The sequence below is a fragment of the Aythya ferina genome (genome assembly GCF_964211825.1).
Source record: "Aythya ferina genome assembly, chromosome: Z".
NCBI classification, from domain to species: domain Eukaryota; kingdom Metazoa; phylum Chordata; class Aves; order Anseriformes; family Anatidae; genus Aythya; species Aythya ferina.
This window is the reverse complement of record NC_140299.1, coordinates 2237051-2264062: the sequence shown is the minus strand read 5'-3', so window position 1 is coordinate 2264062 and position 27012 is coordinate 2237051. Positions and strand designations below refer to the sequence as shown.

At 40.1% G+C, this 27012-nt stretch overlaps 1 protein-coding gene across 3 annotated transcripts in view; it reads right to left on the bottom strand.

Annotated features, from left to right (window-relative positions):
- DYM (dymeclin) overlaps positions 1 to 27012 on the bottom strand; it is a 160186-nt gene that overhangs the window by 15728 nt on the left and 117446 nt on the right. For all 3 annotated transcript variants that reach the window (XM_084505001.1, XM_084505003.1, XM_084505002.1), the window contains 2 exons: positions 26331 to 26513; positions 17245 to 17358 (listed from right to left, as the gene is read on the bottom strand). In XM_084505001.1, the coding sequence (XP_084361127.1) occupies positions 17245 to 17358; positions 26331 to 26513 (297 nt within the window). The remainder of the gene's footprint in view (positions 1 to 17244; positions 17359 to 26330; positions 26514 to 27012) is intronic.

The window sequence follows — 27012 nt, the reverse complement described above, 5'->3', positions numbered from 1 at the left end:
ACATGAGACCATGGTCAAGAAGATCGGCCCTTGTTTGCAAGCTCAACAGCTTGTGGGTTGAGCATTGCCATAAACCCAACCCAAACCCATGTGAATTCAAGATTCAATGCTATCATCTCACACTGCGTAACTATACAGCTACCAGAAAGCCACGGTGACCGAAACCGTGCCCTCTCAGCTCCAACAGCAGAGCCCTCGAGGGTGATGCAGATATACGTGAGAAATCCCCCACTTGGCCAGGAAAAGGCCATCTAAAGCACCAATCATTCCAAGCAGGAACAAACAGCCTGTAAATCAACTGGATAGAAGCATTGCAACTTGTACCAAAGGTTGTGACAAAATTAAACTCCATATGGGAATGTAGTTGAGGCAGCTCTCAGCTGACAAAGTACATTTCTTCCTCATCTCACTCCTTGGTGTAGTTGCTGTAAACATTCAAGACATTTCTCTAATTTATGCATTTAATTAAAAGATATCTATAACATTCATGCTGTTTACATTTAACCCAACACTGCAACGAAAGCTGTAATTTTGTCTAGGATTTATATTCTGTACTCAAATTTATTTTGATTCCTTGAGTTAAACATACACACAGAAGTGAAAATGTGTCAAATCATGAAAATGGAAAAGATTATACTCCATTATCTGGTTCATCTGTCAACCAGGGCAGAAATCTTCTGAGGACTGTTTTTCTCAATCTGCCACATGTTATAGAAAGTTAATTTAAAAGACTAATTCAGAAGAGACAGCTAAACCTTACAAGCGGATGAGCAATAGGACTGGTATAATTGGAATTTGGTTACATGATGTCTTCTCTCCCTATCTTGCTTTCAGTTGTTCATAAATCTCCAAGTCTTGCACCTTCTAGGATAAAATTTTAGAACTTGGCCTCCATCACATTATCTTTGCGTATGTATTAAGATATAAATATAAAAGAGAGGTTAATCCTTTCCTTAATCAGAAAGAGAAAAATGGGTTTACCATTAAAGAAAGCAGTAAGTTCATTTCACACACAACTTTTTTCTTCCTTCCAGCTACCTCGCTGGTACTGAAGGTTTGCACTAGAAAATGAACACATGGGTTGGAAATAGCTCTTAACCAAGGAGAAAAAATGTCAGAGTATTTCAGCATAATTTTAGTTTGCTTTGACCGAAGTTGCAAGATATTTGGAAACAACACGTCATGCACATGCAGTGCATTTGGCACTGGACTTTTCATTATACTAACAACATATGCAACTAAGTAAGGAAGGCTGCACAACACATGCTAAGCAGATTTAGTCACGGTGAAAAATGTAATAAAAGTATAGAGTACATAGGGTGGCTTTCTATGGTATGTAGGAGGAGGAGGGAAACTTGGGAAACGTTACTTAGCCTGGATAAATGTATAGCTCCTAAGTTAATACGGGATGGGCTCTGGCTCAGAGCCCTCCTGTAACACGCACTGGACGGGGAGTTATGGGCTGCTCAATGAGCGCGCTGGGCTCCTGCCAAGCTGCTGCAAAGCCAGCGAAGCTCTACAGCTCTGGACAGGGAAGCTCCTCTACGTTCCCTTTCAAAAAAACGGGATCATCCTTGAAGGTTAACAGAGTTCAAATTATGTGGCAGACAAGTGGTTAGCAGAATTGAAGTAGCTTTGAGAAACACACGCAAAACGTTGTTTACCAGTGTCAGAGATCTGTTACTAAGGGAAGCTCCTTGGAAGGCTTCGCGCTGTTTTCCCATCCTCTGGTTTCCTCCGTGTCTTCTTTCTGCCTAACATCTTACACTTTGAATTCTTGTAGTAGCTTCTTTACATCAATGGCTCATAGAATCAACCGATTTAATGTAGGTGGTGACAAACAACCAGAGAGACAGAAGCAGACTGTTTCATGTTTCACAACCTGCCTGAGGTTTAAATCCTTCTACTCAAAGTCCCTGCATGAGCTTGTTCTTCCTATAAAGAGAATGACCCCATCTCTATACAAGCCACTGAAATACTAAGTTTAGAGCATATTTATTTATGTTAAATTGCACAGCTAAATCAATACCAAAGTAGATGCATTGGCAGGCAATGCATCTCAAGAACTCACGTGGAAAAAATCAGATTCTGTGGCTACGTTCACTTCCAGTCTTGTTGGGTATTTCATGGGGCAATGGAAGGCCTAGACTAGACTTTAGTTGTGCATGGAGAAATATTTGATTTATCTCCTTCAGTAATTCACGTTCCTTTTAGTGACTGGAGTTTGTATGTCATCTCCTGACCCTTCCCCTCCACAAAGTTTGCAGAGCACCTAACATCAGGCCCCACATTTATCACCGGCACTGCCTTTGCAAAGACTCTGCCATCTGGAGAGCAGCAGGAAGGAAAACATCCCTCATACAGGGTGATAATAGGAAAATAGTACCATTTACCACTTTCTTCTCCCCCCACTCAAAAATTCATAGCAGTGCTGGTTCCTGCTGGCTCCTGGATAAGAACTGCTTGGGGCATCTTTCACAGGACATGAAATGAGGACACTGAGCTGCCCCTTTCACAATGCCTACACCACCAGCAAAGCACAACCACACACTTCTGATTCAAGGAAGGAGAAAATTGTTGCAATGTACTTCCCTTGTGTCACGATACAGAAATATTTTTCTGCTCCCTACAGGATGCCCAAAGAATTGCATATTTCTTGTTGAAGATCCGCATTTAGATATCTGAATATTTTCAGACAACAGCTATTTTGTATTTGGTGCTCTATTCCAGGAGACAAGCCAAATGTTAACTGCTAGTTAAGAGGACACCAGCCCTGAGAGTGTCACTGCTGCTTGTTCTTTATCGTTGGTTGTACTTCCCTTCGTTCTTCCTTCTCTCTTTTTTATCACTGGGTGTGAAAGGATGCTAACTACACCGTAGCAAATGCTGAATAACAAATTCTTTGCTATCTGTGCTCTTCTTTCCCTGGTTACTTGATGAACAGCTCTTTCACCAATTTTTTATTTTTTTTTTGTTATTACAAACTTTAATGCCAAACATGAACAAACAACTTGCTTATTACCTGGCCAAATGACACGTCTGAAAGTCCTGATAACTGACCCTCCACCTTCTTCTGTTTTGCCCAGACCCCAGTTCTGCTCTTGTTCAGGTTCAAAGGAATTCTTAGCTTTGCAACATCTATAGTTTCCTGATGGCCTAACCCTGCATCAGAAAATACAAAATAGAAAAATAAAACAAAACAAAAAAAACACCCCCCCTCAAAAAAAAAAAAAAAAAAAAAAAAAAAAAAAAACCTGCACTACACTTTAATAACTGTTCTTATAGGACACTATTCCATCTTCTAAAGCCTCTACATGTAACTGCATGAATTCTCATCTGTTGCCTTAATGGGAAGCAGTTAATTACAATCCACAAGCTGCCACAGGCAAGGCTGAGACATTAATCAGCTCGGCTGCTTACAGGATTGTAACTGCAGCTACAGTTCTGCGTAGCAGTGAATGGAGTAAAACCAGGTGACTGCCACATTAAGGCAATCACAGGAGAAACACACTGGGGAACAGCTGCACATGGCAGAAAATTCTTGCAATGCTTTTTTCCCCGTTCCTAGGATGGTTTATTTTCCCCTTCTATGTTCTCAGTTTAAAGCATTAGCTTCAGAATCACTAATATATACATTTCTCCTGGCTGCCTAGAGAAGACCTTGTCCTCTGAACATTTTAGTTTGTTCTCAAAAGTGGTTTTGGATAACCAAAACTCTGGCCAGACTTCCGTGTAAGGCCGACTTGCACAGCAAAATTATTGAATACCTCTTCCGAAGCAGCTATGGTAACTCCAGGATAAGGTGATTTCATTCCAGTATAATTGTTCTATTTTCTGAAGAAAGCAATTACTCTGGAATGAAATGACTGAATTCAGAATGCAGCTTCCAGAAGGTAACTGGAAGAGTTTTCAGGGGTGGAGGGGACAGACTTTAAGCCTCCATGTAAATATTAGTCTCCATGTAGACAACAGCTTGGGAATAGGAGTGTCCTGAGCTAGCCCACCCTTCATCTTCATCTTGGCCAATGCACCTCATTCCTGAACTGCAGAATCACTGTTACTCAAGTCACTCACCCAACACACCACCCTCCCAAGCTACCTCGTCTTGTTGTGCAATACCCAGTTCTTGCTGCATTCCTTCTTCTCTGGACAAAATTCACTTCTCTGGCTTCCAGTACGATAATCAAGGTCCCATGTATGAATAGGAAACATATTCCCTACAGAACTGCGATCAAACTCTAGCAGAATGTAAGCGAGGCAATCAAAATACATAAAATATTGGATTAAACAAAAATAAATCTGCCACCATAATCCTGAAAAACCTACATGTAAGGTTTTCCTGTATTTGCATTTAAAACACTATGATAACCTGATACCTCAGAGTACTCTATTTTCAGCCAGTCACTTATCTGGTTGGCATTAATGAAAATAAAGATCTTAGGCAAGGGTTGAAGAAAGAAAATGACTAAAGCTTCCCATGGTGGTAATAATGGTCTTCTGGGGACCATGACAGATACATTGATGTTTCCACAGGTAAAGCAAGAGTGTATTTGAGTGTTGGTGCCTATGGATGACACCCCTTTGGCCTTCATCATCAGTAGCTTCTCAATGACAGACAGGACGGATCTTCAGGTGAGCACGGCCCTTCGCAACCTCCTGGATTCCTGGGTTCAGAATGGAAAGGGCCAATGTTCCGAGCCTCTCAGTGGCATATATGGTATGCTAGTTAAAAATGTCTTTTTCTCGGAAAAATCATACCACATAAAAAAAAAAAAGGCAAGGAATGCTAATTTTGTAATTTTTTTTTTTTTAATTTTTTTTTTAAAGTTAACAGACTTCAGCTGCAGACTCAGCTTTGAAAGCATCTGATTTCTCTGAGTCTCAGTTATGTCAGCAGTGAGGCCAAATCATCTACTTATGTTCTTTTGAATTGGCTTAGCCTTGCAGGTACAGGCTACGAACAGTGTCCCTTGCTGGCATCAGCCACATGCTGATCCCGCGATACCAACCGAGTCTCGGTGAATGGCAGAGAGTTAATGGCCCTTCCATAGGTTGCAGACAAGCTGTTCTCAGCAACTTCTTGTTTATAGACAAAGGACCCAAAATTGTAAGAAAGCTAAATGAGCTAAGGAACCTCTAAATATTTTCATAGTGATCCACTCTAAACAAAATTGGGAAAGAACTCTGATAACAGAGTGCAAAAATTCTATTTACAGGAACTTCATATAAGAAACAATGAAATTAAGTAAAGCTGTATTACTTGCTACTGCTATCAATTAATGCAACAACCACTTCCAGACGTAATAATTACCATATGTGCACTGTGCTTTACCTCTGGGCTTATTAATTTCATACACAGGAGGTTACAACTATTGATTGCATTAAAACATATTGATATGTTACAATAGAAATGCTCCCGCTGCAACGCATCATTGCACAAACTGAAATGATTCAAGTGATACAGAAACAGCCATCTGCACCCATCATCAGACAACTTGCTAATGGTCATTTCTCCATCCACTCTTAAGCACACAAACACAGTATTGCAACAGAAGAATGACAGCAGCTCGCTCAGCTGCTTAGGGACAAAGCTTAGAGGGTTTAACAGACAGATGCTGACCACTGGCTAAATGCAACATCAATAGGGGTACCTGTCGATATTAATAAATTGTGCTTACTTCTCACTGCAATCTGCCCCACTGAAAACTCGTCCACATAGAAGTGATTGCCAACCACTTCTCTGTGAACTTCAGTCTCCAGAAAACACGCATTTGAAAGCTCTCACTTGTTTTCAGGATTTTAAAATGCATGCTTGATTTTTGAAGTTGGATGAAAACTAGACCTATAACAAAGGATAATGACATCCAAATAGTAACTAAAAAAGCAGTGGCTGGCTTGCCCCCACCCCCAATCCAACATAAACCAACTGGGTTTCTAAGTACCTGCAAACACAGCAGCATAATTTGAAACAACTGCACCCTGCTTGCACTTGTTTTTTGTTGCCATCTCATCAGCATAATTAAAAATGTATTTCTATTCAATTCTGGTTAAGCTTTTATAAATTATATAACCTACTTTAAAACATCCCTGTAAACAACAAAGCGTTATTTGTATTTTTAATAAATCTTAATTTTCCCTCTTCTTCTTTAGAACATAAATTTCAAGCTAGAATGCACTGAATTCACTGGGTAAATCTCATATTAAAATGATTTAATTGTCCTAACATAATATTTAAAACCAGTGGCAACTGTGATGCATTTAACAGGCAAAATTATCAAGTTCACTGCATTGGTAAAACATTCATATAGGGAGAATGCGTGTCAGCAATTTCCAGAAACCTTTAAAAGTTAGAATGAACCTGGCTTCTTCTTAGCAAAAGCAATAAAGCCGCTAACAAGCATAAACAGTTAATGTGTTCTTACTACTTCTGAAAGTAGGAACAAACCAGATTTCGTCAGTGAGGTTTGGCAACGTGAGAAATCCTGTAACCAATTTCATTTCCTGATAAATGAACGGTCCACAGGGGAAAGTCAGCCAGAGGGTTTCGGAACTGTCAAGTGCTCAGACATGACTGAGAGGCTCCTGGAAGGAGCCAGACTGTCTATTGCTTATCGCTGCCGAGCCAAACGGCACCATGCGAACGCCGGGACTGCCAGACTCCATTTAGAGCTTGGGCTGAAGCGCAACGTGATAGCGCTCCATAAACATGTGGGATCCCCTTAAAAATAAAGCAGCTCGAGCACACTTCTTATATTATGCTTTAAGCAACCGAGCTGAAAACACATGGCTGTATAAAACACGCGTTGGTATGTAACTTTTAACTGTGTTGTTTATGTGTTTTAGAGCCAACTCCTAGGAATGACTTTGTATTCAGCAGTTTAGAGTCTTCCCCACCCTCCCCACAGGAAAAAATCCAAATACAGAAGAATAAATCATTCATTATTGGAGATATTTTGGCAATAGCAAGGCTGCAAAGGATGCATTTTCAATGGGAACTATAGGCTGCGTTGCTTGGAGAGCTGAACGCCAATTTCACAATTTGCAGATTCCTGCTTTTAAACTAACAAGTGATTCTTGAGAAGTTATCCTCATAAACATGACTGGCAATTTTACTGAATGTTAACAGTAAGTATCAGAACTAATTGCAAGATGACAAATATGCTTCAATATAAATATATCAGAAAATCACAGCCCAGTTAAAGTTCCTTCTTTTAATACAGAGTTAACCTGAATGTTTGTTCACTTTTATATTATTACAAATTGATTCGCAACTCAAACATTTTTACAGGAAATTCAAGTAGCTTGACACACAGAGATTTGAACTTTTAAAAGTCTAAAGTTTGAGCTTGTAAAAAAATACTGCCAGTCTGATGACCCCTGAAGGGAAGATAAAAGGAAAAAATAGCTCGAATAATAACTTCAGGCCCTTCATTACAAAAATCCTGGGTAACTTTTCAAGTGGCTTGCAGGCTTATAATAGCAACAATGTCTGTAATTGATTAGCTACACCAGCACAAACAGATGTCACAGTGACAGTGAGAAAGTACTGTTGGTTCTAGAGTTTACTGGGAAGTAGAACATAATTTTACTGAAAAAAAAAAATAAAAAAAAATATCTAAAAAGGAGGTCAGGGAAGCTAAAGAAATATTATGCTTGTTCTCAACTGGAGTGTCTGAATGCATTTTTATTGCATCTTCTGTTTCTCTGCAAAGCCTGGGATAAATTCTTTCTTGCTCCCAAGGAAAATGCTCACTTGACTCATTCTGCCCTTTATCACAATACCATGACATTACTGGGATCTTTGATGCACTGTGCTTCAGGCTCAGGCTGACAAACACAAGCTAACAACATCGGAATAGAAAGTTCTTTATGTGAACTATCTACCCAGGTCTGTAACCAAGACGCATGGCCTTGGAGGAATACCAGAGCATGACTCCAGACACACCAGGGTCTAAGTATAGAGCAAATAAACTCCAGTAGCCCAGTCCCTGTTGGTCCTTTCTGTGACTTTACTTGTGTTATTTAATACACACTTCAGACCCCAAATGAGAGGAGCAATGAGAATACCTGAAAGGAACATGAAGTGCATCAGTTACTCTTTCAGAGCATTTTCGTAGTAAAAGTACCACCCTCTTTGAAAATATCACTGATACTTTTGGTCTACTACTATGATTTTACCTTATGTTGCAATAGCCGCCCCCCCCCCCCCCCAGATCACAGAACGAGCAAGAAAAACTACAGCAGAAAAACTGCCTGCTTTCTTCTTCTCTCCTCAGGTGGTAGCATGAAAATGGAGGGGATGCTGCAGGTTATGGTACACCACAGGCTGGTTGACATAAGTAAAGAGTAAAACTGTAGTATTAATGTTTATATACTACTACTATGATAACAAATGAAAGCACAATGAAGGGATTTAGACATCAGTGTCTTATTTCAATAACAGCCAGTATAAAAGGAATTACTCTTTGAATAGTTCTCATTTTACCATCCCATGTCAACATATGAGCTTGCAAAAGCAGAATGAACTGAACTGGTGAGTGCAATCAAGCCTCACAGCTCCTTCAAGCTTATTTTTCACCAGTTAACCCGGCTCTACCTCCATCTCTTCAACCAAGTCAGCTGAAGCTCAGCAGCTCACGGGGATTCACTTTTGCTACTGTTTGCATGCAGAGCAGGAAGAAACACACGGCAGCATGCCATGAGATCTTTACCAGACTGCTGACCACCGTGGGTGGGCATGGATACCCCGCAAAGGCATGAACAGCTTTGTTTTGTAGCCCTTTGAACTACTGCAGATCTAGAAGATGAGGCCAGCCTCCTTACACCTATAATGATGCAATTAAAAAACAAACAAACAAACAAACAAAAAAACAGTCCCATGGTGTCCATTAAAGTGACAAGGGAGAAAAACACAGAAGTTCTAATTTTTCTAAGCCACTGCTAAGTCAATATGACTCCTAGAAAACAGTAGCAAGGCAAATGAGGAAGGAAGAGGATAGAGAAAATTGGTGCATAGTCCTGCTTCTCTACTAATCAGCATTGGTCAGTACGAGCTCCATACTCCCCGCTACAAGACATGCAAAGTGCTAGGCACCTGCTCATGGTCCTGTTAGCAGCTCATGAGCACAAAGATGTGACTTGAAACCTTCAGACTGCTGAAGGCAACAGTAAAACTCTCCAATGACACCACTCTTTTTCTCATTGATCTCTGAAGTGTTAGGATATGGCAATGAATGTTTTAGGGACTAGGAAGATAACAAGGTTGAAGTTTTCCATTTATTCTCAATCTATAAAGAAAACTTTTGTACAGTACTCTCTCCAAGTTGAAAGCATGATTATTGTTTTCTCTTGAATGACATTTTGGCTCATTTACAGTAAGAAACTGATATTACATGAGAAACACTTTAAAGATCAGAGATTCAAAAGCTTGCTAATGCATATTTTCCTATGCTGACGCTGCAGTGATGTTTATATTACTCTTCAATGGGGAGGTGTCAGAAAAGCCTTAATATGTTTTTAACTGTGTGCCAGGCAGACAAGCAAAATTAAATAGCTCTTTTTTTTTTTTTCTCCTTGTTCTAGTCAACAATGCCAGAAGTTACTGTTTATTTTTCTCCACCCCCATGGAAGAATTTATAACCACTGAAGTAAACTAAAGTTACTTAAAGTTAAAAAGCTGTTTTTAATTCCAAAGTTGACTGACAGCTGCTATGTAAAAGCAAACCCAAGTTGTTTGGGTTCTCAGGAGCATTCATATTTGAAAATTGAGTTTTCTGGAGCCTTTTGAGAGGTGGGTATTTTCAGTCCCTTCCCCATAATGCTATAAAAATAATTTAAAAAAATGTGATACTGTATAATTTTCACATTCAGCAGACACCTGGGGAGAGGTAGAGAGCACATCCCCTTTTCAAATAGCCTTGAGAGTAACACATAAATATGGTATCAGTTACAGCATTAGCTAACTCTCTTTGGGAGTGCCAAACAGAGGTTGTGTATGCCACAGTACACACCACTGTTGTTAGACCTGGCAATATTCAAACAGATAATATACTCAGCTGTAACTAAGACCTTATGTGCAAAAGGACTTGTCTTATACCACACCAAAGACAACCAAATCTTGACACGTATGACATTCAAAATCCATGCAAACACCTACTGGAATGGTAACTATATGAAGAATTCTGGTTGTTTTTTTTACTTAAATATTTTAAAACAAACTTTTATAAATATGCATTGTAAGTGACTCACCAGTACTATCAGGCCATGCCAACCTTTCAAATATCTTGAGTCCAGCAATATGAAATTCCATGGCTTTTTATAAATCAGAAGTTAAACTACATTTCAAAGGACTGCAGTATAACTTATTTCACTTTCCCTAAAGCTTCTAAATTACTGAATTTCTTCCATCTTTTGTGAGGGATTCTTCTCAAGTTTTGTTAGTATTCAATCCAATTCATCAACTGTATTTGCATTATATATAGGTACAAAAAAGTTTCTCCAAAGACTGCTGAAATACACTTTTTAACCATGGAACAAAAGTAGTCAACAAATTTCAAAGACTTTGAATCAACTGATGATAAAGCTACTTTACTTTGGCCTTTGGCTTCTTCAATGTTAAAAAAAAAAAAAGTAACCAGACATATAAACAGAAGTTTAAACACAAGCATAAGGGACATGATTTTGTTGAAAACTATCCATAGACTTCACTGCCAAATTTGCTACCATGGTCTATGTTCTAACTAGCTACTCAAGTCTATCTCCTACTAAGGAAACATTTCTGTGGATTATCATATTAATTTTTAAAACTGACCGTGGCACTTATTTCGAACTACAACCCCAAAGATCTGTGTTTTGTTTCCCCTCTGGGATGACAGAGTTAAGAGCCTGACTGCTGCTTTTCCTTTCTTTCTTTCTCCAAGTACTAGAAATGCACAGTCAGGAGTTCCCATATGCTGAATTATGTCAGTGTGTACCTAACATTAAGCACAATAATAGACAGTTTTTTTCAATAGTATTTTTCCACATATTTAAGTTAGATCTTGCCTACACACAAGTTTGCACCATTTAATTAAACAGATTTAAATGATATAAACTCCTGCCTGGACATACTTATTATAAAGTGGTGTCACTGAGTTTAGTTTCAACTCATTCTCAACAATTTAAGCAGCTGGGCTTACATTAATAGAAGAGCACCTGCGTAAGGGTTTGCCCTTGTTCAGACAGACAGGTTGTTAATCCCAGTTTAAGATTAGCCAGAGTCAGCTGAGTGCAGACATGTCTGACTTGCATGCTCACAGCTTCAACGATAAGTTATTTTCTGACCACAAGGCCCATAAAAACTTTCTAGATCATTTTTCCTGGAATCTTGATTACCCAAAATCGTATTTCGCAATGGATGTAGAGTATATACTTCTCCACCCTAGGTCTCCGAGAATCTAACCTCTAAAATGAATGCCTTCAAAAGACACATGAATTATTGTTCATCACTTACAGGTCAGCTCACGGAAGCAGGGAAGTTTGACATCTTAATTGAGGGTATAAGTTGCCAGAAGGAAATATGCCATCTATAAATATTATTCTTAGCATATGTTTGGCATTTTGGAAAAGCCCAAAAAGCACTTTGTTTAAAAGTTTCTTACACTTCTCTTACTAATCCGATCTTCTTCAGGCTAAGGGTTAACAGCAATTGAGGGTCAGCAAAGGGAAGTCTGCATTACAGATGCCTGCCTAATGTCAGTCCTAAGGATGTATTAGACACAATCGGCTTCCACTATAGTAAGATCTTTGACCTTAAGTCAGAAAAACATAAATAACAGAAAGAATTTGATGGAGAATTTATTTTTTAAGGAAGTTTTCTGTCTCCCTTGGTTAGTACTGTGCCCTGGAGCTCTGAACAGGAGTTGCTGGTCTCCTTAACTCCCTCCTCTGCCCCTACCTCTTTACAGTGTCATACAGAATTAGTTTGTGCATTCTTCTCTATATCTAAAACCCACAGTAGTGAAGCACTCTTCCAGCAGTTAAACAAATGCAAGAAAGCTGTGCATAGCTTAAGAATCACAGATCTGCCACAAGGTTTACTTGAGATCATTAAAAACCACTGTATCTTGACTCCGAAGCCCACATCTTGCTGTGGCCAAATGATCACTGCGGGGTTTAGGACATCAGGACTCCGGAAACAAAAGTGTTGCAGCTATCACCAGGAGTGACTGTAATGGAAGATGGGGCAATGGGTGATCTCTCACATAAGGTAACACGCATGCACCATTTTCTTTGTAACGTGGGGCACTGTTGCAAGTGCTACCCACGTCCTGCCACTCTGCACAGTGTGACAGTACAAGTGACTGCACATGACATCTCCTCTCTCCTACCTGCATCCTGACCTTTCCAGAGACAGCTCAGCAGCCAAACCAGAGACTGTTTAGGCTCCCTCAGTGTTGGCAAGTTCAATACGCACTTGCTTTTATAGGTACACCTTCTTTCCATAGGTGCAAGCACTTTGCACTCCCCCTCGACCAGTTGGCTCCGCAGAGATGTGTCCCAGCAGCAGCACTGCCGTGGTGGCTGTGCAGAGCATACCTCGTGTGCTCAGCACCACGCTCGCTCATGCCTGGCACGGGAGGCAGCTTGTGGGAAGGCCCTGCACAGCCAGCAGCAGCTGAGCGGGCCCAGATTGCGGCACAGCTTCTCTACCAGCTGAGGAGCAATGCCTGAGTCCTGGCCAAGCCCCTTTGCTCTAGACAGCCAATTCAAGTGGAAAAGCACAACAGCATTTGAAGCAAAGGGTTTTATCTGTGGCCAGGAGTTGGGTTAGGAACAAAACTCAGCTTTGCAGCAAAGACCAGCCATACACATTCACAGCCAGGAGCTAGATGTACACATATGCTGCCACCTCCATCAACAACCATGTTATTTTTATGACATTTTTGGTAGCAGAATTTTTGATGTTGGCGCAGCTTCCCCAGGAGCTGGGTGACATGCCAAGGATACAAAGCTGTGCTGGCCTGGCTGCCAGGCAGTACCTACCGGCAATCCCATGACAATTTACTGCTTTCCCCTGCTCTCTGGTGCCTTGATGATTAGGGGCTTTTTCCTATGAAACAAATGGAAGTGGAAGGAGCTGGAAGTACATGGCTAATAGAAGGGGAAACCTATGAAAAGTGCTTTTAACACCTAATGCAAAGCTTGTTCTGTCAAGAGATTGAAGGCTTTTACCTCTGCTCCTTTTACGTGTTCTGTGAAATTTTAATGCCTGTGAAACTAGAATGCACTTCAATAAATATTAAATTTTGTACCATACCAAAAGGGTACAAGCTGATAGCATAATGGCATGTCTGCATAACACATCAAGAGTATATGACAGAATGCACACTGATGACAAAAATACTAATTGACACAGTGAGAAAAGGAGCAGGGCAGCTCAGAATATGTTCATGAAAATGAAGTCTCTGCTTTAAGTGGCTTAGCTAATGGGAAGTTTTCTTTTATAAAACCTTAACTGTGGCCTCCCAAGTGTGATCATTCCATGAACCCAAATGTCAGTTTCCAGTAAACAGCTGGCATTCGAAACAAGTTTTCCAACTTATTGTAGAAGACCAGTTATCAGCTGGCTTAAAATCCTGAGATAACTCGCAGGCTCCAGACACAGTGTTGCTTCTCTCACTCTCCGACTCCTGAAAGCGCAGATAGTTCACCAAAGGGAAGAAAGGCAGCCTGAGAACTTTAAAAAATAAAAATAAAGAATGAGGCCAATTTTCACCTATCACTATGATCTCTAAATTGCCTTTAATAAGCTTCTGCAATAAAACAGGGAGCCTGGATTGTGGGCTGCTCGTCTGCGAAGGAGACAGCTCTATCTCTAAACCATGGCTTCTGCCTCAGTCACGGGCATATTAGCTTCATTTATCTCCTCCCACAGACCGAAGGAGAAATAACCAGCTCTTGATTTCAGCACCTGCCCTTTATCTCTCTGTTTATGCACAAGTCTTCTAAAAGGCTAATTACTCAGCTTGGACTTTCCCTGCCTTCCACAGCACATGGCTAAAAGCATACGCTCAAAGTAACGTTAATTATATTGTTTGTATTCAATGGCAGTCGGGTTGCTCCAGAACTGTAAGGAAAATATGAGTTGTATCTTCCATTTCCCAACCATTATTTGCCAGGAAAAGGTATCTTTCCTTACGCATATACCTACATACATGCCCTACTGCTAACACACATGCTTGCTTTGCGTCACACGTTACTTCCCACAGTGAAAGGGAGCAGGAGTACGAGGGTGTGCTACAAAGCTGATAAGCTCCATTATGCAGATCAGGATCATGGCTCTAAGTGCTGTTATTTTTAGTTTACCTTTATTCATGTTTGAACTATGGTCTAAGCAAGGCTCAAGATCTGAATACATATAACGCCTCTTGAATGCTCATTTCCTCAACAAAGGCCAAGATAAGCAACTTGAAAACATTCGCTATATTTATCTGTGCATACATTACGTACTCATACATAAGGAAAAAGACCATTGTTTGAGCTGTAGAGGAGCAAGTGAGTAAAAGTGCTGCTTCATTCCTCATTTTTCCAAATCTCAATTTGTGTTTATTAAACCACCTCCCTCAAAGAGTTGAAGCTGAAGATGGTCATTTCTAGGAGGTAAGTGTAGTATCTCTGCAGGGGCTACTCTACTTTAGAGCACTTGAGTATATCATGGTAAAAGCAAGGATGGCTGGAAAATTAATTAGTAATTAGCTGAAAAGCTGATCCCAAAATTCTCAGGATTAAGCTCCACAGCTTTTCACATTGTAATTACGTGTAGGTCGTGTCAACCCAGATGCAACTGACCCATAACTCCTCCACACATTGTCCAAGCTGTCCAGGCACAAGCCAACTCCTCTCCAGAAGCCACTTCAGTCAATTGGCTGCGTCCAAGCTAGTATGTGCTCGAAAAATGTCCTTTCAGCAGGCAGTATTAGTTGCTCTGTGCAGCTATACAGCTTCCAGCTCACAGATGGGAGCTCAGTGTTGTGAACAGCCACTGGGCCTATTGTGCAGGCAGAGCAAATGTGGGTAGGGCTGCTCCCACCCATCCAGACATGCCCAGAGAGTGTCATTAAAGACATGAGGATTAAAGCTTTCTCCTTTATTTAGCTGCTGAAATTCCTCAGAGTTGCCAACGTTATTGTGTAACTATATCTTTAGTCTGATCTTAATATGATTTTGTCAAGCTTTAGAATAGCTTCCCCTGGAGACCTCAGAGACTAGCGGAGGAAGGCCTGAAAAACAGTGAGACTTGTGAGACCCTTATGAGAGAAATGTAAGTGCAGATGGTATGAAGACTTACAACGTGATTTCTGTAGGAGGGAATTGTGTGCTACTCACCATTACTGTCTTTGCAAAGAAAGGGAGTTATGAGCATCTACAAATTAATGCATGCAGTTGTTGATGCCAATGTCAGTGTCACCAGCTTTCTCCACACAGAAAAGTAACCTGCTATGACCAAACTCTTGTTTAGCAAAGGGATTAAAGGGATTTTTTTTGGGGAAAAAAAAAAAAAGAGATAAAATCCGGTACCGGTAGGTGCAAGTGGCCAGTGTAGAAGAATTGTGTCCCCGTAACCATTCAGTTGGTAACCCTGCCCCAAAACTAAAGTCCTTTGAAGCAAAGGTAAGCATTCTAAGTCACACTATAACCATATTTAAAATAGGAAGCCCTGTACTGCTTGGTAAGGACTTACAGAGTTTAGTAGTTGCCAAAAAATTTTCATTTGTTGACTTAAGTGGCACTATAAACATGTCAATTTGAACACTTTATCATTAATGCACAAAAATGTAAGCTTGACAGGATTTCACTCCTGAAACAACACTTCTTTAAATTGTGGCCCAACATGCAAGTCAATCTGGCACACTAAGTAAGTGATAAAACCTTCAATTTCTGTAAGCAACAAACTTATTTAGCGATGGCTCTATGTCAATAATCACTGTTGTCTTGTAACAGAAGAGCTTTTAATTACCTGCACATAAGAATGTTGTCACACACACAAAAAAAAGCAGCTCACAGAAAGGAAATGCAAAGGGTCCAGTGTTTCTCTGTAGCCTGGTTTTGTACACATTGCTACTGGCTAGTCACAACACCGTCATGCAGCAAGGGTACAACCTGAAGGGTTTGGATCCAACAACTCCTTTGCTGCTATTTAGGCTATTCCTGTACTGCAGCTCAGAGCTCTGACTAGAGACCAATTTCTCCTGAAGTAATTCAGTCTGGTTGACTTGCTACATGGGCCATCTCAGGGACACTGGGAACTGTAGGAAATACATTAGTATATGCAGCCAGATAGACAATTCCCACTGGGTGTTTTAAAATTACCAGGGTATAAATAAATTACCAGCCGTCGCCAGTAGCTGTGTGTACTCAGCATGCCTTATCAGATGATATTTTCCTGAAGTTACTACAAAAGAAATGGGTCTTGAGAAGAAGCTCCTGCTCTCTTATCATGGAGTAAGAACAAAAATGGTTCTGCATTAAGTATTTAAAATACACTTGGCACAGTGGAGAAGCAAAAATTGTTGTGGATGTAAAAAAAAAAACACACCACAGAGCTCCCATTTGTGTACGTACTTACACAGATTTCATTATTGCAGTATTTAAACATCACACAGCCATTAATGGATTTTAGCCTCACAAAACCTGTCAAGTTGGTAAATCCCTTGTGAGAATCCCTTGTGAGATCTGAGATTCTCAGAAGAGAACAGAAGGGTCTGCTCAGGATTATATAGAAAGCTCACAACCGTGTTGACCAGACTTGCAGTTCCTGAATTGATTTTTACTGGGTTGGTTTATTCTTAACCCAACACTAAAACCACAGAAATTTATCTTTGTAACATGTTATGTAGACCTAAATGGAGATGCAGAACTCTAGAGAAAGAAGAATGTACTAACAAAAAAATGATAACAAAATTCTGGTTACATCTTAATAACACACAGAGAGGTGCATCTCAGAGAGATCATGAAGTAAAACTTAGCCTTAGCAGATTTTAATTCCTCCACATTTAAATTTAATAACTATTCAAGAAAATTCACCCAAACATTTAGTACAAGTTAGGAATTTAAATGAAAACATATACATATTGCAATTCAAAAAGTAATCCCTTATCAGCCACTACTGATAGGAGAAATGATGTTTTGACATTACTGATATAAAGTGTATGTATGTAATTGATTGAACAGTATGCTTTAATTGACGAGGTCTCGAGCACTTACTCTTAGCCTGTCTTTGGGCAAAGCAACAGCTCCCTGCTTGATGATTTCCAGAACCCGCTCCACTGACAGTTCAGCTCCAGCTTGCTCTAATCGGGAGCTAAAAAAGCTGATCACCTGGAATGAAAAATCAGAGCACATAAACAAATAGAAAAGAAGAGATCTTTGTATCAATTTACACATGAAGCTTTCATCTTCTTTCCCTGGATAAATACATCTGTACTTTTTAAAGAATAAGCATGTCCTGGCTTGTGTCACAATTAGAAAAACTTTGTTAGTGACAAATTAGCATAATTATCAGTATTCTCTTGCTGTCCTGTTTTCAATGTGTGGATGAATTTACAATCTAACACATACAGCTGAATTAATAAATTAAGATTTTCAAGTACTGCACACTGAAACATGGCTTATAATCCTATCCTTCTTCTCAGGCAGGATTTTCAGGGCATTCTTGTCCACTTTTTCATAGTTTGGGCCAGAAATTTAGTTTAGTTTTCAAGTATTAAAGTAAAATCCCTTTATCTTCCATGACTCCCACACTGGGGGCTGTAAGAAAACCATTCAATACCTTAATACAACTACAAGAGTCTAGACGACTTGCCCAGTGGTTTTGTAGCATCCAAACCCACAGTGACTTGAAGAAAAAAACAAACCGAACCAAAAAAAACTCTCTTCTTTCCAAATTTACTACCAAAAGTCCCTCATAAACCTCCTCCATCACAAATCCCAGGCCCAAGGACCTGTACACTCCCTCTCAATGCTCTCATTCTCCCTGGTGAGGCCAAGATGATTTTCATCATATTTCCCCTCCAGCCCCCCTTTCTGTGACCCAGCTGGTCCTTGTTAGATAGAACACAGTTAGGTCAGGCTTTAACTTTTATCCCTCTCCAAGCTCAGTAGGTCACACCAGCAGCAGACATTCCACCGGCAGTTCTCCATGTGGGACATCAGAAAACCTCCATTTCTATAGCTCCTTTCATCCAAAAAAGAGCACATTTTGCAAGCCCCATCCCTTCTCCCAGAGGAACTCGTCAGTCACGCAGGGGAACTGAAGCTCAGAACAATAAGAAAAAGATATGGGGCAAAACTTCAACACCTACTTAGAGTCCTTTGAAAGCACAAGGTGGTCAGAGGAACTTCACAGAGCCTGTGCATATGTGAGCACCCAGCTGCCCCTTGGTTGGGGCCATGCGTGGTTTTCACTCGCTGCTGGTAGGTTGCCCGACTTCTCTGCAAAGTGGCAATGTTTGCTTGTGGCTGAATTGTGACCTCCAGCACATCAAGTAATCTTTGTTAATTCTCCCAAGTAGAAGGGGGAAGAGTGTATTATGCTACAAAATCTCTGCTGAGCTCTCTTTGTTCTGTAGTGAGACACAGCTGGAGCCAGAAACCATTACCCTAATTATGCCTCCCAGCTCAGCTGCTGTTAATAAAACAAAGACAGCTGATGGCTTGATTTCTTTGGGATTCAAATTTGTTGTTCCTCTCCTGTGATCCTCGAAACTCTAGCTCTTGTTTTGAGCAGGTAGATTTGCTGGATCTCCAAACAATTTTCTCTAGAAACTGTGAAGCACCAAGTGGGATACAGAGATGACAGTTGCTGCAAGCTGCTTTTTGGGTTAGTGTATATATATCTATAAAAATGTGGGTTTTTTTGTTCTGATTCTGTTTTATTTAACTCAACAGAAGCATGAAAACCAGTCAAGGGAAAATTTAGGTTTAACCTTCTGTATGGCTGTTACGATTATCTCCGTACTTGAATAAGAGGGGAGAATTTCACTGCCTCTGGCAGAAGCAGCAGGTAGGTTTTACATTCTAACAAATAAGGACTGACTGCAGCGCTGGGATCTCCAATCCTTGGGAAAAAAAAAATAAAGGAATAGGAAGATGTGCTGAGTTTATAAGTGAAGGCACTGGAGGGAGGAACCAGAAATTACACAGGAAAATGGCAAGAAACAGCTTGCACAAAGAGCAGGAGGACCTCAGAGGGAGGCTGACATGGTTTTGGCATAGAGTCTGGGACAAATTGCTGGTAGAGGATACACAGCTTCTATAGAAACAAGAAAGTTGCCCACAAACTTCGAAAGAAAAAACACCTTCCTTCATTTCAACACTTGTCTGTTGTCAGTAATCATGGGTGAAACCTATCCTCGCCCAGGGCAGGCTCATGCAGAGAATACATCTCACTAGTGTTCCTTGCTAGCTCAAGTTCTTCTAAACCACAACAAAAGCAAAACTTAATATTGGGCTTTTAATCAAAAGGATAGAATTTTATCATAAAGCATACACATAAACAAGTGAAGCTTGCAGATACTATGTGAATCTTGGCATTTCCTATTTTGGAAAGACAAACGCTCCAATCTGAACATGTTTTTAAAAGTTTTTTATATTTGTGTGATAAAGGTACTAATCTTGGTTGAGTTATATTCCACAAAGAACAAAAATGAGATAGGCTTCCAATATTTACAGGGCATGTCAGCATTTCAAGGAATTTTGAATTGCTATTTTTGGTATGTAGTTGAAGACTAAAATTAAAAATATCCACTTAAATAATAATACGTATCTCTAAGTGTTATTTGTCTTTCTACTTCAGACAAAATGGAACTGGAGTAATTATTTTTGTAACCGTGATAGTAGAGTACTCCTATGAGATACTGGTTACAAGAAAAAAAACACAAACAAACAACAACAACAAAAATGAGATGAATTATATAGAGGACATACAAGAAGAGGCATTTGCTTATTAACATTATATTAGCAATAAAATCAAAAAGCATCCAGCGTGACCTCCCTACTTCCCGAGCTCCCATCTCTGTACCTGAAGGTCAAACACTTTACCTACTTATCTGCCCAAATACAAAAGATGAAAATGAAAGCTTAACATAATGTCAAGGAAAAGTAGCCTTTTCCTTTGAAGGAGCTTTAATTATTTTCCCCACATAAGTAACAGAGCTGCATTTAAAATAATCTTGAAAATGAACAGATTTCAATTCTGTGTCCACTTAAAAGAAAACAAACTAGAAAAAGCGAAATGTCTGGATAGTATTAAATGAGTTTCAAGTTTTAGCACGTGCTTTAAAAGCTAATGCCTAGCACATTATTCTAAAGAATAGAAAAAAGCAGATCCCAACAGATGAAAACTAGACAGATGGACTTTTTTTTTTTATTGTACCTATTTTTGATATTCTGAAAGTTATTCTCTCACTGATCACTTGGGTAACTGGTCTATGGAAGTTGAAAATAACTGCAAACCCTGCAACGCAAAGCTTAACTAGACCCTGTGAATTATCTAGATCCAAGTCATGACGTGTGCTGAAAGGCCCTCTCCATGCAAGGAACACAACCCATTTTAAAAAGCTCTCTCCAATCTGGCTTCCATATTAACAGAGATTAAAAAGCATGTTTAATCCTGGATTAAACAACCCCTCATCAGGAATATATTATCAATGTCCAGATAAAACTGTGTATCTGGAGGGTGCAGTGCTTTGCCCTCTCCAGAGCACCTAATTCTGGTTGTGCAATGTGCATGCAGCTGCATGGCTTGGTTGCCATCAGCTCAGGGATTTCTTGAGCAGTATAGACTGCAGCACAAGTTCTGGTGGCATAATATACTCAAGACCTCTAAACAAAAACCATTTTCTATAGTGATTTCCAAAATTGTTTTTCATAAACATTTCTATTTAAGAGGTCATTTTTTCCTGAGACTCATCTTTAGTCCTTTTGTTTTCTAAACAAGAAATTTACAACGTATTTCCAGAGATTAAAAGTGCTACAAAAAAAGTTAAAATGATTTAGATTTAAAAGAGACATTTTAGGTTTTGGAGATTTCTTTTTAGGTTATGAGGAAATAACCACAGAGTCTATTACTTTGTCCATCTATTGTTTTCAATATGACTGACAGTCTGAGGTGAAGAAATATGTATTTATATTTACTATAGCACAGACCAGGTAGCACAGCTATCAAGGACAAGATGTTTTCTCCACTTGGATTCTTTCAGTGTAAACTGAAGTGCTGCGAGGCCCCAAATCCATTCACATGCAGTAGTGCTGCCTAGCCAACACTACAACTCTTCACTTTCTCCTGCAGCTAAAAATAACAGTGCAATTCACTGTTGCCTCCTCTGCTCACAATTTTCAAGGTTAGCTCTGCAAAAGAGAAAAACAACTTAACAGCAAATTAAAAAGTTTGGATTCCTTTTTCGTTTCCTTTTTTTTCATTTTCTGTGTGAAGTGATGGGAAGAGAAAGACACATTTTGACATTTGCTATTTAACATTTCCAGCCTTGTTCACCGCTGATAGAGTAGCTATGGCACCAAAAGGAGAAGAAAAGGGGAAAACAAACCTCTTGTTACAAGGTAGCACAGGATTAGCACTTCATCTAAGTAGCTTCCGAAGGAAAACATAAATCACAGCTACGTTCAGTAGCCGACAGTCATCCTCTGTCCTGGAGGGAAAAAAGCAAAACAACCCTCCCTGGAGCCACCCTGTTTAAGAAGGGAAGCAACTGCTCCAGGTAGTTCAATAGCAGGAGAAACGCAAAAGGTTTATCAGCAGACTTGAAGTACTGAAGGTACCTGAAGTACTGAAAAGGTTTTCAGCTTCACCTTGAAACTAGGAGTACATTCAAAGATGTGACCTTTTCAAGGTGCTCTGCTTCCAATTCCTCACTCCTGGCAAAGAGAATGGGTAGGAGTGGGGAGAAGGGAAAAAAAAAAAAACACTGAAAGCTATTAGCCAGCCTCTAACAATTAGCAGGATCAAGGTTTTTCTGCAGGCTTTTTAAGGAAAACCATGAAAAATTAGTTCTCATGCTCACAGCAAGTCCTGCAGGTCTTGAAATAGAAGTTGCTATGCCAGAGCCAAGCCAGCTCAACTAATTTTAAAATCTAGCAGGGAAATGTCTTTGGAGAATTAAATTCCTAGTAGGAAATTGCATCAATCTGATCCTTTGCATCACTAAGCCATTGCTCCCGACCTCCTGATTTCTATCAGGCTATTTTGCAAACAAAATTCTAGCAGCTCCTAGATAAGCCTGTTCAACCGCACGATATCTATCAGTAGCTCACAGAAGACTTAGGAAGAATGAAAGTAATAAAAGCCAACGAGATCTTATGATGGTCATGAACCAAACTCATCTTTAGAAATTACTAGTGAAGAGTCTTCACCAAATTCCTGGCACATGTGAGCCTGCTGACCAAATTACAGACCACCTTGAAAACAGAGGCAAGGAGAGAGCTCACAGCTGAAACATTTCTGCAGTAGGCCAGAACAGGAACCGTGGCATTCCTCTTTGTTCACCATCCAGAGGAAGAATATCCCATTTAGCTAAACAAGATGCACAATATCCCATTAAGATGACTTTCTAAAATGAAAAGTAAATTAATGGGAAACAGAAGGTATTTTGATTTCAGTTTCTTCTGTACAGCATTAACTGTTCCCATATGTTCCCAATCAGCTGGCAATGGTGATTTTTAGCTTATCTATAAAAACCCAGAGGTAGATAGTATAATACAGTTTTCAATAAAATAATGTTCTATACGCTGATGACCCCTTAAACATTCATCTGTTTTTGCCTCAGCTGTGAAGCTCACAGAGGTTACTTGTTATCTCCGGGATTACCTTTGCAGAGTAAACTGAATAGTCCAAACCCTGAGGCAAAGTCCTGGGCTACCGTGCCAAAGTCTGCACGGAGTTAATCTGGGCAATTGCCACCCTGCTCCGAGCAGCTGGTTGAGCTGCAAAGCCGTACTCGGATGCACATGTGCCTACAGACACTTCTGCTCTGTCTCCTGCCCCAGTGTCACCAGTCAAATGCTGGTTGATCTGGAGGTCTCCAGTGTTAAGTCCCTGGAAATCTACCACAGTGCTTCATTATTACAAACATCAGAAAGTCTTTCTTTAAGCCTACCTGTGAATCTCCTCTGCCACAATTTACACGAGTCACTTGCCCTACATGCCACAGGTACACAGAACAGGTTATTCACTTTCTCTTCACAGCTGTGTTTTATTTGAAAAATATCAGGTCTAGTCGTCTTTTGGGCTAATCAGCACCTGTTCTACTTGTCCTTAGAAGTCCTGCTTTCTACAGCTCTTGTTGCTCTTGTTTCTCCCTAGAACTTCTTCCATGGTGCCTAAACCCAGAGTAATCCAGCCAGCACATCACTAGCATGAGCAGGCTGAGAGGACACCTCTGGGCTTCTGGGCTATAACCCCTTTGCATACCCACACAGGACTGCAGCAGATGCCTCTTTCCATCTGAACAGTAAACTACAAGTTACTATTTTCTTAGTACGTTTTCCAACTCATTGTTATTATTATTATTATTTTTTTTTAGCATTTTTACCTCTCCTGTGCTTCCTATTTTGGTTTAAAAACAGTAATTACTGAAGTAAATATATATCTTTCTTATTTTATATATTCATGACATGGCAACCTAGCAACTGTTTTACTGCCCAAAAATCATTACAGATTGTTCATATGCAGTATTTTGGCCAGCTTTCTTCAACACAGAGCACTACCATGCCATCTAGTAGTATTTCTGTTCCAAATACAAATCCGTAGTACAGTTTAGGACAATAAAATCTTACACCCTATCTATGTAAGAAGGATTTTGCTGAAGCACTGGGGGACATCACAGTGACACAGAGCAGAACATACACCCGCTCACATAGACACCTAGTGGCATCTGGTGATGGAAATTACGCTTCCACAGTAGGGTGGGTGGACATAATCCAGGTGTACTTCCCTGTGTAAAAGAACCCATGGATGGAACCAGTACGCAGCACAGACCCTGCAGACAGGCTCTAGGGGTTGGGAAAGGTAACTTCTCTCCCCATCCCGTGACTAAAAGCTGCAGCTCCTGGCATTTACACCTACCATCTACACGCTTTGGGCCACACATACAGGGTGGCAACTTCACTGCTATACATTGAGCACGGCAGCATCAAACCCAGTAGGAATTCCTTGGTGTATAGGAAGCTGGTGGATTCACTCTCTGAATAACCATCCCAGGCCACACAAGAAACCTGGCTAGCTCACCATGTTGTCTCTAAGAGTTGGCTGGGATGGATGTTAAAAAAAAAAAAAAAAAAAAAGAATATGAGCAGGTCAAGAAGAGGGAGATCCTCCCATATCCTCCCATGAACACAGCCTCCTAGCTTCCAACAACATATTTTAGGAATTTCTTGAGCCAGAAGCACACTTCGATTTCATGTGATCTCACCATCCTGTGTGGCCATGACAACAGAGCTCTCACCTCCATCACTGCAGAGAAATGCTGGAGCAAAGTTTGGGAGCCAGCATCTCATTTTGGTTCTTCTCAAATACTGCCCACGTGTACAGCAACGCTAACGTGCTTTGCAGGTCTTTCAAGTGGTAGAAAGACGAGTACAAAATTTTTGGCTTTAGCACACAAGACAAAGGCTTGTTCTATACAGGATGGTAGCACTGCTGATACCATGTATGAACTGGAGGATGTGGCAGGCTGGAAGAGGAGTCAGCTGAATCTAATATTTTATTCACATCTGCAAGCCTGACAGCTCTCACCACTTGCCAGCTGGTGACAGGTACATTTTTAAAAAAATCTTTTTTTGACATCCTCGCTTCTCTAACAAAGGAGCTATTTAAAAATTCAACATGCTCCCCTGGAAAGCTTTAAATAGTTTCAGAATATAACTGGCATTATGCTGTAACCCAATATTAAATACTTTTGGGGAGGAACTGTTTAAATCGTCGAGGAAAACCTACATTTAACTGTTAAAAGGGAAAGGACATGCTGCTTTCTGTGGAAGGCAAGGAGCTATAAGGCACAAGGACCTGCCAACCACTGGTTTTCCTGGTTCTGGACATGCAGACAGAGAAGGCCCCTATCTCATTCAGGAATGAAGAACAGTTATCTTGACTGTACCCAGTTCTGCTTTAAACAACCTGGAGACAACTTGTCCTGATCATCCAGGCAGTATCATGCTGTCTGTACTCTGCAGCTGCCAAAAGTTTGGAGAGTTTTGAACTCTGAAACCTCTGCTCTCCGAACTCTTGCATGACCAGAAAATATGAAGTGAGAACAGAAGAGGAAGGCTTAGGTACAGAACAGGGTTTCACTTCTACATTTTTGTCAAGAGTAAAAATTACTTTCCTTTATGGATCATCAAAAATCTGTCAATCTTCTGTAGTATTTTAAAGTAAAAGCAAATCAAAAAATAACCTCTGCAGATTTTTACTCATACTGAATAAATGCCCTATTCACTGCAGCAAGAAATTTAGCACCCTGTTCGGCCTCCACTTCCAGCATTTTGCATCCAGAGGTCACAGCATGACTTCAAGCATTGCTCAGCTCTGTAAATACTGCCTGGAGGACATACAGGGGCTTCTTGCACTTTACATCTGTTATTTTCTAGCAGGAATCATTACTCAGATCCTCAATATTAGCATTAATGCCACTATGAAATGTAGCAGAAATCAGCTAACAGCTAACTGTTATCCAAAGTCAGATGCCAATATGCAGTCCATGGAGAGCCACACTGGTAACAAATTCTGGTCCAAGTTATTTCCTTTTGCTTTCTTCTAAAGCATTTACTTACCCAACAGGATTGCTGAGTGGTGTGGAGAGACACTTTGTAGGTGAAAGCAACATATGTTCAGATACAGGCCAGGCAATGAGGCAATTGAGTGCCTGCTCATAGCTATTTAACAAAGTCCCCCATAATCGTTAATTAGAATTGTGATAGGAGTAACAGAAACAAAGATGATTTCTTGATAATGAAATCCAGCTTTTTTTCCTCTGAAAGACAGGCTTATAACAAGGGGCAGTTAAGAGAAGTTGACACTGTTCTTCCTTAAAGGAAGTGAAAGATGTGTCACAGGTTGGGAATTCCTTAACAGAGGCATCTCCAAATCCCTCTAGCTCTGCTGAATAAAAGATGTTGCCCAAAATAAGTCACATTGGAGGCCCAGAGAACAGGGGAGGGGAACTCAACATCTGAACACATTTTAAAAGAAACTGATAGAGATGAATATTTTCCACCTCTCAAAAAGGATAAAGAGATCAAATAACAAAGTGTAAGCATCCTTTAAATAATAGATCACTTACCAGATCTATATTTTGCATTATGTCCTGGAAGGAAGGGTGAGTTCGAAATTGCTCAAACAGATCCCTCTTGTAAAGCAGTGCATACACCAAGTTTGGGTTGTGATGAAGGGAATTGGTCAGGCAGGAGTTGATAATCTCTAACATCATTCGGATCACTTCCTCGATCACATTCAGGTCTTGTGCCTTTAAGAAAGGAATAAAAAGTTAGTGTGCCCTTTTCCATTGTAAAATATATGAGGTAATAAAGACAGTGCATAGGCAATTATTACTAATGGAGCTATTAGTTGGTTAATGTCTCAATGGTGAACTAATCTGGCATGCCTGAGTATCTGGAAAGAGATCTGTTTTCTCCGGTAATAACCAAAATCTTAACTGAATGCATTGCACTCTAGTATTCAGCCTTACAGCTTGATTTTCTCAACAGGAACCATCATCTCATCGCAAAGAGCAAATATTGCAGCCAAATTTATTAAGGGTTAAAAGAACATCAGTCTTTTCAATCCTTCCTCTGTTAGGTAAAAGCAGTTCAACATCAATTTAGTTTCACACATTTTACTTTTGGTCCCTTGACAGGGGGAGGTAGGGGATAGGGAATAGGGAGAAGAAGAGAGGTGGAAACAGTAAGAAAAATCAGAAAAATAAAAAGGAAAGCAGCAATGACAAGGGAGGAAAATTGACTGCA